The sequence below is a fragment of the Ictalurus punctatus genome, chromosome 29 (genome assembly GCF_001660625.3).
Source record: "Ictalurus punctatus breed USDA103 chromosome 29, Coco_2.0, whole genome shotgun sequence".
NCBI lineage: Eukaryota > Metazoa > Chordata > Actinopteri > Siluriformes > Ictaluridae > Ictalurus > Ictalurus punctatus.
In genome coordinates this window covers 4,320,943-4,335,944 of record NC_030444.2, presented here as the reverse complement: position 1 = coordinate 4,335,944, position 15,002 = coordinate 4,320,943, and the positions used below count along the sequence as shown (strand labels likewise).

General features: G+C 39.1%; 1 protein-coding gene across 1 annotated transcript; it reads right to left on the bottom strand.

The window, feature by feature from the left end:
- Window positions 1-1,761: 1,761 nt before the first annotated feature.
- On the bottom strand, window positions 1,762-9,300 carry si:dkeyp-118a3.2 (uncharacterized). The gene is made up of 6 exons (XM_047152416.2): window positions 9,079-9,300; window positions 7,065-8,123; window positions 4,342-4,527; window positions 4,039-4,159; window positions 3,880-3,960; window positions 1,762-3,156 (listed from the first exon to the last, which is right to left on the bottom strand). Exons 1-6 carry the CDS (start codon window positions 9,140-9,142, stop codon window positions 3,051-3,053), a joined length of 1,617 nt encoding a protein of 538 aa, XP_047008372.1. The 5' UTR covers window positions 9,143-9,300; the 3' UTR covers window positions 1,762-3,050.
- Window positions 9,301-15,002: the final 5,702 nt, after the last annotated feature.

Here is a 15,002-nt window from a genome sequence, read left to right as displayed (position 1 = left end):
ACCTTTAGAATTTTCTATATTTCTGTAGCCTATGATTATGACCTAAAACATCATCCAATTTTCACAAAAGTCATAAAAGTAGACAAAAATATTATACTTGGTCGTTTACTTATTGAGGAAAATGATCTAATATTACATATCTGTGAGTGGTAAGAGTATGTGAACCTTTGCTTTCATTATCTGGTGTGACCCCCTTTAGCTAAATGTTTGCAGTAACTGTTGATCAGTCCTGCACATCGTCTTGGAGGAATTTTAGCACGTTCCTCAGTACAGAACTGCTTCAGCTCTGGGATGTTGGTGTGTTTCCTCACATGAACTGCTCGCTTCAGGTCCTTCCACAACATCTCTATTGGATTAAGGTCAGGACTTTGACTCGGCCGTTCCAAAACATGAACTTTATTCTTCTTTAACTGTTCTTTGGTAGAACGACTCGTGTGTTTAGGATCGTTGTCTTGCCGCATGACCCACTTTCTCTTCAGATTCAGTTGATGAACAGATGTCCTGATATTTTCCTTTAGAATTCGCTAATATAATTCAGAATTAATTGTTCCATCAATGATGGCAAGTCATCCGGGTTCAGATGCAGCAAAACAAGTCCAAATCATGATACTACCACCAGCAAGTTTCACAGATGGTATAAGGATCTTATGCTGGAACGCAGTGTTTTTCTTTCTCTAAACATAATGCTTCTCATTTAAACCAAAAATTCTATTTTGGTCTCATCCATCCATAAAACATCTTTCAAAAGCCTTCTGGCTTGTCCACATGATCTTTAGCAAACTACACACGGGTAGCAATGTTCTTTTTGGAGAGCAGTGACTTTCTCCTTACAACCCTGCCATGTACACCATTGTTGTTCAGTGTTGATGCTGGACTCATGATCATTAACATTAGCCAATATGAGAGAGGCCTTTAATTGCTTAGAAGTTACCCTGGATTCCTTTGTGACCTTGTGGACTATTACACGTCTTGCTCTTGGAGTGATCTTTGTTGGTCTTCACTCCTGGGAAGGTAACAATGGTCTTGAATTTCCTCCATTTGTACACAATCTATCTGACTGGGGGTTGATGGAGTCCAAACACTTTAGAGATGCTTTTGTAACCTTTTCCAGCCTGATGAGAATCAACAACTCTTTTCCTGAGGTCCTCAGAAATCTCCTTTGTGTATGCCATGATACACTTCCACTTTCATGAGTTGTGAAGATCAGACTCTGATAGATCCGTGTTCTTTAAATAAAACAGGGCGCTCACTCACACCTGATCGTCATCCCATTGAATGAAAACACCAGACTCTAATTTCACCTTCAATTTAAACTCCTAATCCTAGAAGTTCACCTAATTTTGCCACTCACAGATATATAACATTGGATCATTTTCCTCAATAAATAAATGACCAAGTATAATAATCTCATTTGTTTAATTCTGTTCTTTTTGACTACTTCTAGGACTTGTGTGAAAATCTGATTTAGGTCATGTTTATGCAGAAATATAGAAAATTCTAAAGGGTCACAAACTTTCAAGTACCACTGCGTGTTGTTTTATTTAAATTTTTCTTTTTACCTAGATAATGCAGTTAAAAAGGGTTTCATAAATTTGCAGATGTGTGAAAATGTGCATGTCTTTGCTTAACCTGCTAAACTCCAAGGAACTGTATTATATTCCTCATTCCTATTCCTCCCACCTACAGTATGACATGATGGAAAAATGTCATTATTTTTGCATTGTAGCTCCTTGATAATAAAACAAACACGGTGACCTCGTAACTTTACTTTATTTTGATCATATCACTGTTATCTATAACATAGGTTTTAACGTTTAATCTGGTACATAGAGGACAGACCTTATATACATACACACACAACCAATCAAAAGTCTAGAAATATGCTCTCATATAAGGTTCTGTTTCATTTGTACTATTTTCTATTCATTTAGTATAATAATGAAGACACTGACACTATGAAATAACAAATCACACCAACATCGTACCAATCTTCTCAACCAGGTTTATGAGGACCTTCAGCTAGGAAGCTTTTATTTTTCCAGTTGTTTCTATTGAAATGCAATTTCAAGGAAAACTACTTACAATTTAAAGAAACCTACTTATAGGAAAAACACATTTTGATTCATAGACAAAGTTTATTCACATTCAATAACTGCACTATTTACATGCGTGACAAATAAGCATCTTCACAACAGTGAAATATATGTGTGGCAGCCTGGGAAAACCCTTCACATGGTGAAATTTAGATTTTTACTATATAGAGTTTTGAAAACTGCAGGTTTTCCTGAACTAAAAATTGCCAAATGATTTGCACGTACAGTATTTCAATCCCAAGTAACGTTCTGGCTTTTAAAAACAATCAAATGTGATAATGCAGACAAATGCATTTGGTGATTTTACTCAAATTCCACTGAAAGACACTTCACCCACTGCTATATTTATAACCTAATCTACTAAGGAAAAAAATGACAAATTTTCAAATATTATATGTTGACTGTAGGAAATGTTGATAATTGCTGGTTCATACAGTTAGTTCTGTTCTCTTGACTAAATTTCTTGGTTTTATTTCAAAGTAGAGATGTCAAAATATGCTAGTAGCAAAAAATAAAATAAAATTTAAAAAAATAATTTTTTAAACCCTCTATTTTCAGCATTTTCCAGAATTCCAATATGAACATACCAACATCCGACAGGTTTTCCCAGACCGTGATGCAACTATCTAGAGCAGAGGTGTCCAATCTTATCCGGAAAGGGCCTTTGTGGGTTCGGGTATTCATTCCAACCAAGCAGAGGCCACACCTGAGTCTATTGAAAGCCAAGATCAACTGATTAAACAGGTGGAATCAATTGTGGCTCCTGCTTGGTTAGAATGAAAATCTACACTCACACCAGCCCTTTGCGGATAAGATTGGACACCCCTGATCTAGAGTGTCCAAACGTTTGACTGGTAGTGTATATATAGACTATATATCACGGTCACAGAGATGCAAACACACATACAGTATATTTGAGGCAGTGGTGTTGAAGCAGTAGCTCTAAAGAACAGAAGTTCAATGATTGAATGACTTCTCCACCGTACTGTGTGTGTGAATTGGAATCATAGCGAACATCTCTCGCTGGATTTCGGAGCACTCTGGTAGATCATCCACCGTGGTCCTATAAACAAACACGGTCGGTAATGTATTAGCTTTTTTTCATGCAACTATATTGTCAGATCTGCGATATGTGATATAGCAACCAATGAAATTGGAAGCGGAAAGACAAATAGAAATTATGAAAACTTATCCGGGAGGCTGCCAAGAGATCTACAGTAACATTAAAGTTGTTGCAGGAATTTCTGTATTCCTCACATGTCTGAGATATGGGGTACGGTGTCTAGATGGATGCCTTTTTTCATAAGAAAAAACAACAACATCCAAGCCCACCTAAATTTTGTCAAAACATGTGGGAAGATGTGTTATAGTATGATGAGACCAAGGTAGAACATTTTGGGCAAAGGTATTTCTGGTGCGAAATCAATTACACCATACCTATAGTACAGTGATGCATGGTGGTGGTAGCATCATGCTATAGCGCTGCTTCTCTTCAGCTGGGACTGGGGCTCTAGTTGAGATAAAGGGAATCATGGATAGATCCACACACCAATCTATTTTGGCACAAAGCCTGAAGGCTTCCAGCACGATAGTAACCCAACGCACAAATCCAAGTCAACAAAGGAATGGCTTCAGAAGAAGAAGATAAATGTTTTGGAATGGCCCAGTCAAAGCCAAGATTTAAATCCTATCGAAAACCTCTGGTATGACTTGAAGAGGACTGTGCACAGGAGCATTTTTGCAAGCATTTGCATGTGTGTGTGTGTATGTGTGTGTGCGTGCTCACTGTTCGTCAGTGTCTGCGTTTGCTCCATCATGTTCAACAGCTTCGTTTCCATCTTCGCACACTCTCTCTGGGACTGCGCAACTGCAAGAAACACACATTGGATGTACACAAACATTTAGGAGAGTGATAAAATGTTAGAAACATGTTCCTCACACAAACCTGTTTCTTCTTCTCTCGCATTTCAGAATGTAGACAGCAGTGACGAGGGTCTGCAGAATGAGGAAGAATGCTAACGCTATCACTCCAATCTTCCAGGCTTCCTGCGTTGGAGTGGTGGACTCTTGCGAGAGATCAAATAAGAGTGAGAGAATGAGACTGACAGACAGGAATAAGAACAACAAATATGAACAGCAGGCCATTTTGTAAACATGTTTTCCGCTAGACACAACAAGAAGCAGAAGTACAAAGAGAAGTAGGCTGTGAGTGTTTTGGAAGTGTGCGTGTGTTTGTGGTGACAGCTACGTGTTTTGTCTGCAGGTTCCTCCACTAGTTCATCACTTTCTCCGAGTTCTACTAGTATAGCCACAGTTGGGAAAGGAGGGAGTGCCTTCCCACTGATGCCCAGTGTCGGGACATCCCAGTTGAGCACTGGGTCTCTGGACGTCACAATGTCATTCAGGTCATTAGTCTCTCGCATGTCATCTGTGGCTAGAAATAATACAATAATATGGTTTAGAAATGACGTTCCATGTTATCCAAACATCTGAATCCATCATCAAGAATGATTTTATTATTAACATATAAAACTGAACCTGACCTCATTCACTCTGTGCACTCCACTAAGCATTATTCTTTCATTAAACCACATCATTCTTGAATCTGATTGGTCAGAAGGTGTTGATTGGTTTTCTATAACTGTAGCTCTGAGAGTACTGAAGATCTGGCAAATCACAGGTTTATACAGTATTAATGCGCTCGTTCGAATACGTTATCGTTTCTATAGGAGCAACTTTTTTGTAAGTACCAGCACTTGGTAACTATAAATGGATAAAAAGTACAGTATGACATCTCATTTTCTAATAAAGAAAACATCTTCGTCGTTAGAGAAATTAAACACTATAAAACATGCAGTTATTGAACAATAAACAACTTTGTTAACAGTAACTGTGCTTCACATAGAGTAAAGCTGCACCCCGTCGATGATTAGATTCCTATAATATCCTACACCATCACGTTCTATTCCTTATTCCTTCTTATTTATGACTGAAACACAAACAATTTTTTTATACAGTTCTTGAAAGCAGATTCAGGTTTTATACCCACTGTAATAGCAATAAATAAGAACATGTCCAGAACGTAGGTAGTTTATACATAATTTTTTAGGAGAAACACTAAGAACACAGAAAAGATGTTTATGGAATATCAAGGCATACAAAATTGAATGATCTGGCAACTTGGTGTATATTCCAGTGTGTACAGGTTCTCGCAGAGTTTTGTTGTGATGGTTGCGAGCAAAAATTTTGCGGCTTGATTTTGCTGTGGCTTTTTTCAAAATTTATAATGCAACTTGGAGTTTTTTGTGCTTTTTTTTTTTCTGAAAACTCTATCTAAATCTAAACCTAATCTAAATCTAAATCTAAATTTAAACCTAAACTTAATCTAAATCTAAATTTAAACCTAAACTTAATCTAAATCTACAATTAAATCTAAACCTAATCTAAAACTGAATCGAAACCTAAACTTAATCGAAAACTAAATCTAAACCTAAATCTAATCCTAATCTAAAATTAAATCTAAACCTAATCTAAATCTTAATCTAAACCTAATCTAAATGTAATCTAAATCTAAAACTAAATCTAAACCTAATCTAAAACTAAATCTAAACCTAAATGTTTGTTGGTAAATGAGATACTCATGTTCGACGCACGTGAATTCGAAGAGGTCTTTGGCTGAATGTGCGTTGTGATGACGTCACATGACCAAATCTGCAGTAAGTTTGAAGAATTACAAGCACCTCAGAACATTCCAAAGCTTGCTTGAGCTTGCATTCGTTTCCGCGATCGCAAAATTGCAAAATCCCGGAGGGACTGGTTTATAATAACCAATGTAGCAACTCTAGCAAAATAGTAACTTTGGAACAAAAAGAAACACATTTTTTTGACTAAAGTCCAAACTTTCCTGACTGTCCTGAACTTTAAGTCATTTTAAATCATTCCAAAACAATTATAGCATGCACACCATTCAACATATTGGACACCATCAAAGTCTCAAATACCTTGTATCCAAAATGACCTCTACTGTGACCCAGGGGAGACATTTAGCATAGAGATGAAAATTACAGCAGGGAGGTGAGACGAACACCGAAGGCCATGCACAGAATCCTAAATGGCACTTGAATATCAGATACACACTTGTGCGCAATTAACTGTGAGCGATCTAACAAGTTTCAATAAGCTTGCCGTCCAATATGTAGTCCCGCTCCTATTTTACTGCAGACTATGTCCATGATGGTATATTAATGTGTGAAACCCATCAATGTAGGCCAGGAGAACATGGAGAGAAGAACTGGACAGTAGTTTATTGCATAAAATATACGTTAACGTTCGATTCACTGTGATAATTAGCAAAGCAAGCTAATTGTACTAGCTGAATACTCTCACTAGAAGCGCCAACTATCCACCCATCCATATTTCATACCGTTTTTCCTACACGAGGTCACTGAGGAGCCTGGAGCCTACCCCAGGGAATTCGGGGCATAAGGCGGGGGACACCCTGAACGGGGTGCCAACCCATTGCAGGGCACAATCACACACGCATTCACACACCACAGACAATTTGGATATGCCAGTAAGCCTACAGCGCATGTCTTTGGACTGGGGAGGAAACCCCTGAAGCACAGGGAGAACATAACCCCTAAGCCACCGTGCCACCATGAGAGGTTGTATACAATCGGATAAGTTGAAGTTGAAACATAGTTATTACATTTTTGCGTGTCAAGAATTAAATTGCATGTAGGAGCTCATGCTGTGAGCGAGTGGGGAACTAAGGAAAAGTCTGACCACACGCAACACAGGACTGGTCTGAGGAATCATTTGAGCTAGTCGTTTGAATTTGTCACTTGAAGGCATCATACCTAATTTGCATGGGATAAATTTTTTAAAATCTTTTTGTTGCTTGCCACTGTCCCTGAAATCTGTTGCCTCTTAGTGTAAATGTACAGTAGGATGTGATTGAGACTTAGTTACCTAGTTCTTGAGAAGTCTTCTCTGTTGCTTTCGACACGGGGATCAGACCCTCCATCTCGGCTTCTCCTCCTACTGACTCTTCGCCAATGTGTGCTCCGTCTACCGCCATGTCTTCTTTCTCAGTTTTGACTTCAACCACATGTCCTCCAACATCTACTAGTCTCTGCTCATCTTTGTTCTGTTTCTCCTTAACCACTATTCTCACTTTTACATCATCATCGGTTAGCTGACCGTGCTCTTGGTCTTGATCAGGTTGTGGTTCTGTTTGTTTAGCCAGCTCAAACAGTCCCCCTTTCTGGATCTTTGACTCTATATCTGCCTCCACATCTTTTTTCTGCCCATCTTCTATTTCCATTTCTCCAATTTCACCAGTATCTTGGGTCTGCTCTTGAACTTTTACCAATTCTGACTCAACCTGCTCCTGTTTTCCTTCATCTACTCCTGCTTGCTCTTCTCGCTCTCCTACTGGTGCTGATTCAAAAGACCAAATTTGGGATTCATCCTGTTCGGCTTCCTTTTGATCACCGGGGCTCTTGTCTTCTGATTCAAGCTCAAATGATTCTTTTGATTCTTGGGTTGACTCCACTAGATCTCGAGCTATGTTTGGAACCGGATCCTCTACATCCTGAACTGATTCTTCGTCTGATTTATTTCGCCAGTAAATCACCTCCACAGGTTTCTCACCTGGTTTCTGACGCAACCCTGCACCGTGTCTACCTTGCTTTTCATGTGGAAGCACCAGTGTTCGTTCAGATGGGTTTAATTTCGGTTCGGCTTGCTCCTGCTTTGCATTCTCATCACTGAGACTTGTTGTTTCGTTGTCTCCATGTTCATGCACCACTGCAGGTAATCCATCTTCTGTGTTGTCAGCTGTCACTGGAGGCTTCTCAGCTATATTCTCTTGTGGCCCTAGTTCCTCCACAACCTGTTCAAAAACCGCTCGTACTCCATTATCCTTTGAGATCTTCACAGCCTCTAGAAATGCGGCTTTCACTGCATCCATTACATCACCTAGACTTGGTAGAACAGATTCCGTGCTGGGCGATGGGACAGCCAGGTCTGAAGGAGCCAAGAAAATAAGAGACATTAATTTTATCTCAGCTACTATGTAGAAGTCTTCTGTAGGATGTTTATTTCACTTTTATGGAAGGAGTCTCCAGTGTCAGCACTTTATAACAGTACGTACGTTCTCCTCCATGGGAATGTCTTCAGGACAGAGGACTTTCCAATTTCTAGTCTTGATTATATGCATTTTTATTAATTTTTTTTTTTGCCTTACTAACTTCAAGAAAGAAACAAAAAGCTGTTAGAACCTAAACGATAACAGGAACTAACTTGTTTCACATATACATTCCACAACATTAAACTATGAATGGACCAAAAAAAAAAAGACGTGTTATTCATTAATGCATTGTAATTCTTGGAAAATCGCCGTGATATAAGCGGAATAAAACATTTTTATAAAACAGTTTGATAAGAAACTAGCTGCTCTGGATTGGGTCACATCATCCTACACCCACTGTACATTTATTAATTTCTATAACATGCCCCAACGTGTTTTATTCCTTACCTATTATACAGGGCACATTAGGTATATAGGAATAGCCCCTACTTATTGACAGGTTACAGAAGAGAAAGAACAATTATGATGTTATTTCACTCCAAGACGATATTTCAGATGCCTTCAAAAATGATTCTTTTTCTACAGATTGAAACCTTGATTCTGACATCAAATCCAGGATTCATGTTTGCACTCCAGCTATCATTCTGGCTAAATCAATTGTACTGTATATTTATTATTTATTATTGAAAATGAACTCAGAGAGCCAGTTACAGGCAGGTGAACTACTGAAATCAATCAAAAAAAATCTTGCCGCTAGCACAATAAATTCTCATTTGGGATGTTATAACATGCTCTACTTCAATCTTTATCCTGTACTGAAGCGTATCCTGGGATGTTTAAGAGCTATATTATTGGAAATATACCGTATATTTTCATTCATAGTGAACATACCTTGACCCTGGCATAGATGTAGCAGCAAGACTACTAACAAGCGTTTATAAAGACAGAGTTCCATGGTGATAGACGACAGATGTCTGGAGTGCCTTCGAGTTGTTCTTCGTCTGGTGAGTGTGTGGGTATGAGAAGCAAAAAAAGAGAGAAGTAAAGCTGTCTCCTGCTGTTGGTCACTTAAGTAAAGATGATCTTTTTGTGTGTGTGTGGTTTGTAATGGAGGTAAGGTAGCGAAACTTGTTGGTCATTTGAGGTTTGTATTGTATGAAGCTTTGCTCCAGTCTGAAAAAGTCACACACTTCTGCAGAATGCCACACAGATCCTAGGCCAGGCCACAGCGACATGTCACACTCCTGCTGCAAGACTTATTATAGCAATTATAAGCAAGCTGTGAGGTTGTCAGGGCAATATGCTTGGCTCAAATGCTAGGAAAGTGACAACATGAATATATCGATTCTGCAACATGGTTTCTTGGGTCACGTAGAATCAATTTACTCGTTGTGTCATGGGTTAATTTTTTTAAAATCTAAGGACATTTTTCAGGAGAAGGCTATAGCCAATAATCTATATATTATCATATTATTAATATTATTATTATTATTATTATTATTATATATAGAGTAAGTATGGATCAGTATATTCTGTATATCTACAATAGGAAATGGTTAATAATGAGTCCAGCTTCCAGGAATATGAACTTTGAAAGAATATGACAGAAATGCCTGTTTAATTAGCTAACATCATTTCTGATCATATGGACTCTCTGGTGAGGTGAGAGCTATTCTGTCTTTCATATAATAACCTTTTGGACCTTCCTGACATGGGTGAAGATGTTTCCGTACCATACAGTGTGCGTAGCGGCCTGAGAAAACCCTTCACCCTTTTCTACATTACAGTCCTCCCCGAAAGTATTGGAACGACAGGGCCAATTCTATCGTTTTCGCTATACATTGAAGACATTTGGGTTTGAGATCAAAAGATGAATATGTGACGGTAGATTACCTGAGGCCAGTTGTATATGGTGTTTTACTATTTAATAATAAAAAAAAGCTTTAGTCCTGCTGTCTGTTTTATCTCTGTACCAGTGTTATTATGGAGAAGTATGAATAGTTTGCCCAGCAGGGGGCTTACACCGCTCCCATTTTCCCATCCCCTTGCCCCCCAGCAGCTAAACACAGATTCATGATACTCTACACACAGAAACCCAACAGTGTCCTGACTAATCCTGTGACAGACTTGCGGCGATAAAATAATTTCCTTGTTTATACTGATTGAAAATGTCCGATAAGTCGATTTCCATTCCGCCGGCGCAATGGGACGCAAGTGTACTGCCAGAAAGGGTTAAAAATAAAATGTCAGAACTTTGTAACTGTCAGAGGTAAAGCCTAATCCTAACAGTTTTCCACCACATGAAAGTCTTCACGGTTTCTTGGTAACATGAGAAGCTGCGTTTTTTTTTTTTTTTTTTTTTCAAACTAGTGAGGGAATATAAACCTTACAGCTGGAACTACTATCTGAGCTGCTATTACAGAGTGGCTGTGGCTCAGGTGGTAGAGTGGGTTGTCCACTAATTGTAGGGGTGGTGGTTCTATTCCCGGCCCATGTGACTCCACATGCTGAAGTGTCCTTGGGCAAGACACTGAACCCCAAGTTGCTCCCAATGGCAAGTTAGCGCCTTGCGTGGCAGCTCTGCTACCATTGGTGTGTGAGTGTGTATGGGTGAATGAAAGCGCTATATAAGTGCAGACCATTTACAGAAAATAATGAATCAGAATCAGCAGCACTATATTATTAGCTGAGTATTAAAGTATCTCAAATTGTTGTCGGAAGACACAGCGGTTAAGGTTCTGCTAGCAGCCAAAGTCGTGTAAGTTTCAATCCCAGGACTGTCAGACAGACTGGTCAGCTTTTGAACAACCACTTTAATAAAACTATATGCTTCACTTGTACTCTGCCTCACATGTAAATTGCCTTCAAGAAAAGCATTTACCAAATGAACAAATGCGAAATGTATTTTTAATATCTAGAGGCCCTGTGATGTGGCTCTGTACATGACTAAAACACTTTGCACAGTGCTACAGATGGACTACTTCTCTAGGGTTTTGTATTTCATTCCTCGCTTTACTGTTCTCCAGATCGGCTTTCCGTGTCGAGAATTTTTTTTTTTTTTTTTTTTGTAGTCTCCGTCTGAGCTATGCTAATGCTGTCACATGTCACTCACGTTGCTGGAGAGAGGTGTTACCTTGTGACTGCTCAGGAGGTGCAGATCTAAACGAGTGCAACAAAGAGCTAAACAGGAAGAAAGAAAGTGTATTATAGGGCTTTAAAGAGTTAGTGTTATAGGAATGTACTCTCGGCTGCGTTTATTCGATCATTATTCACTTTACTGATATTAATAATGACATGGCCTCAAACAAAATTACAGCCTAGCAGCTTCTTTTGAACAGTTTTGGATTTATTTATTCTGCCAGGTTACCCCCCCCCCGAAAAAAAAAATCCATGGAAATGGGAAACTTCTTTTTCTGCCTTTGTCTGAGAAACAAGGTCACCGGGGTGCACACGCATTTCTAGACGTAGGGATGTAATTATACGCGCCATAATCCTCATTTCCCTCGCAATCTGTGCCATAGATCTTACTATAGAAATGGTTCTGTACATCTTGTCTGCTGAATTTCATGCACGTCAGATGATTAGTCATTAGAAATTAGCTTAATTTGTGCTTTTAATACAACTCTAGTCTTGTATGCTGCTGTGAATATATAAATGTGATGCTACGTGGGCCAGGTAATTGATAATAGTCGTGCCAGTGTTTTGGTGAACAAACAGCCCTGATTTAGTGTCAGAAAACTCGATGTAGATGTGATTCTTTAACCTCTTTCCAGAACCATTGTTTTCCATGCAGAATTCAAACCAATACTCGTCAAAACAGCGCACTAGAGACAGAGTCTGAAATATGATTCTGCCGATCTCCTTGGCTGTGTGTTTGTGCGTGTACGTGCATAGCCGTCTGTGCGGATGTTTGATGTACACGAGGAGGTATCTAGGACATCTTTTTGGGTCACAAACTTCAAAAGTCCATCGTGTTTCCTTCGTCTCGTATGTAAATCCATGAGAAACAACAGCAGCAACATCAGAGACGATCTATTCGGCATAAATATTCGCGCTAAAGTTATTCAGGCCAAAGAGAACTTATCAAAGAGATGCGACGACGTAGATCTAACCATTCTTCTGCTTCTGCGATTTGTTCAATGTTCCTTTAGTGCAGCGGCTTAGACAGCAATTTAGATCATATGAATGAGAGCATTTTATTATAATTATTATTTCTGTTCCATGAAGTTGAAAGATTGTAGACATGAGGGTGGAATATTATGTAAAATTTGTGTGGGTCGATGGTGCAGCAATGGTAGCATTGGCACCTCACAGCATTTAGCAATTTTCAGACGTTCTACTGATTCAATTACCACCCCCTCCGAAACTATCGGAACGGCATGGCCGATTCATTTGTTTGTGCTGTACGCCAAAGACATTTAGGTTTGAGATCAAAAAGACGGAGATGAGACGACAGTTCAGGATTTCAGCTTGTATTTCCTGGTATTTACATCTAGACGTGTTAAACCACTTAAAACACAGAACCTTTTGTATCAGACCACACAATTTTTAGCTGAACAAAAGTATAGGAACAGATAAGTTCCACAGACAACAGATAAGTCTTGAAGTAAATTAAAGTAAATAACACTTACTATCATTTTTGCTTGCATATCCCTTTGCTTGCAATAACTGCATCAAGCCAGCGACTCACTCTCATCAACAACTTGTTGGATTCTTCTTTTGTGATGCATTTCTCTGTAGATTGGCAGACACAATGTTCCTGTAGACGTCTGAATTTATTCTGCTGCTACCATCATGAGTTACATCATCAATAAAGACTCGTGAGAATGTTCCAGAAGCAGCCGTGCAAGCCCCCAGCCATGACACTACCTCCACCATGTTTCACAGATCAGCTTGTATGATTTGGATCATGAGTAGATCCTTTCTTCCTCCACACTTTGGTCTTTCCATCACTTTGGTAGAGGTTCATCTTGGTTCCAGAACTTTTGTTCTCTCGTCGCTGTATTTCTTTTTTTGCGAATTCCAGTTTGGCTTTCTGATTCTTACTACTGATCAGTCGTTTGAATCGTATGGTACGGCCTCTATATTTCTACTCTTCTTCAAACGGTGGATAGTCACATCTTCACACCTGCCCTGTGGAGGTTCTTGGTGACTTTGGGGTTTTTCTTCACACCAAGAAACACAAAATAATCCAGTCAGTTGTGTTTAGTTAGTTGTGTAAAATTTGTTATCCATTATGTTAAAGCAGGCTGATATAACTAGCACACATTAATAAAAAAAGCTAAACAAAAAAAAAAACAACGGCTTGTAAGGAACGGGACACGACTTTTAAGCCTTCATGTGAACTCAGGAAGTTGCCGTTTTGGCCATGGATGCATGCTAAAGGTGGGAGGGTGTAGCATTTATTCAAATTTGGACCGAAGTGCACTGAAAATAGCACTTTTCAATGTCATATTCCCCGCTGAGTCTCTCTAATAATGTCAGCGCAGGCGCAAATTGAACTCTGACTGCAAAAATAGCACAAATGTGAGAAGAAGAAGAAGAAAAAAAAACTAGTAAATTAGCTTAAATTAGCAAAGCGTCGGTGTCCTCTCCAGTGTTGCTCTTGCACCTGCGTGAAAATAGAGTCTAAAGGAAACCCGTGTGGATCCAAAACTGTCTGTTTGATATGTCAAAAGTACAAAAGTCTGGTTATTTTCCTAAACAGTTTTTATCTCACCATATGACTCGCAAGTCAAAATATTGCGTTAGTGTAGGGATGTCAAGGAAATAGCGCAAAGGAGATTATTTTACAGAGGGAAAAAAAATATCAATATAAGTAAAGACATGATAAAAAAAAGAGAGAACTGGAAGAAGAAGACAATGGCGTTACTCTGCTTTCTAAATAGAGCACTTATATAAGCATTATGTAAGTTGGAGCCTTTATCAATATTTCATTACATCTGTGTTTGATGTTGCTACAGTGCTGTCTGTTTCATGGTGGTCCACAAGCATGTTGTGTGTGTGTGTGGGGGGGTGGGGATGTGGGGGGGGTGTTAAAATCTTAAAATCAAAGACTCCGAGGTTGAAAGAGACCATGTCCCGTATGACCTTGTGGGAAGCCACAGAAAGGAGAGCGCTTGAGGGGAAAGGTAAGACAAAAGTCTGTGTTCAAATATGCGTCTTTAACACACCCTTATTGACTTCCTGTCAACACTTCCCCTTGGGGAATCTCCCCTGGCATGTTAAGGAGTCATCCCAGTACAATATTAGCTGAAGGGAAGTTTGTTCAATGTGTAATGCAGCTGATAGAAATGAGCGTAGAAGAAATGGAGATGACTTTTTAATGCTTAACAATGAGTCATTAGTTCAGCTATGAATAAGACCGTTAGAATTGGGTTTGGTTCCTACTGGAGCTTCATGTTAGCGGTTTTGAATAATTGACACACGTCTGGACTGTGGGAAGAATAAACATGTCCTTCTGTCCAGTTGCTTTTAAACATTCGGCATAAACTTGTAGTTGTGAGAAATAAATTCACGATTGTGCGATATGAACTCGCAATTGTGAGAAAAAAATGTAAGAGCTGAGAGATTTAAAGTCACAATGATCGGTTTTTTTTTTCTTCCATGGCAGAAACGGGCTTCCATAATAATCCCACCAGAGAGGGTAAATGAAATTAAAATGCCTCTGTGAATGTTTGTGGAAAAACTCCTCCTTTTTTCCAATGAGCGACCTTTAGATATAAAGTATAGCGTACATGTGATGACGCAACGAAAGATTAGTTCCAGGCTCGAACTAGGGTTGCTGGGTGAACAAATTGTCATCGTCCACTTTT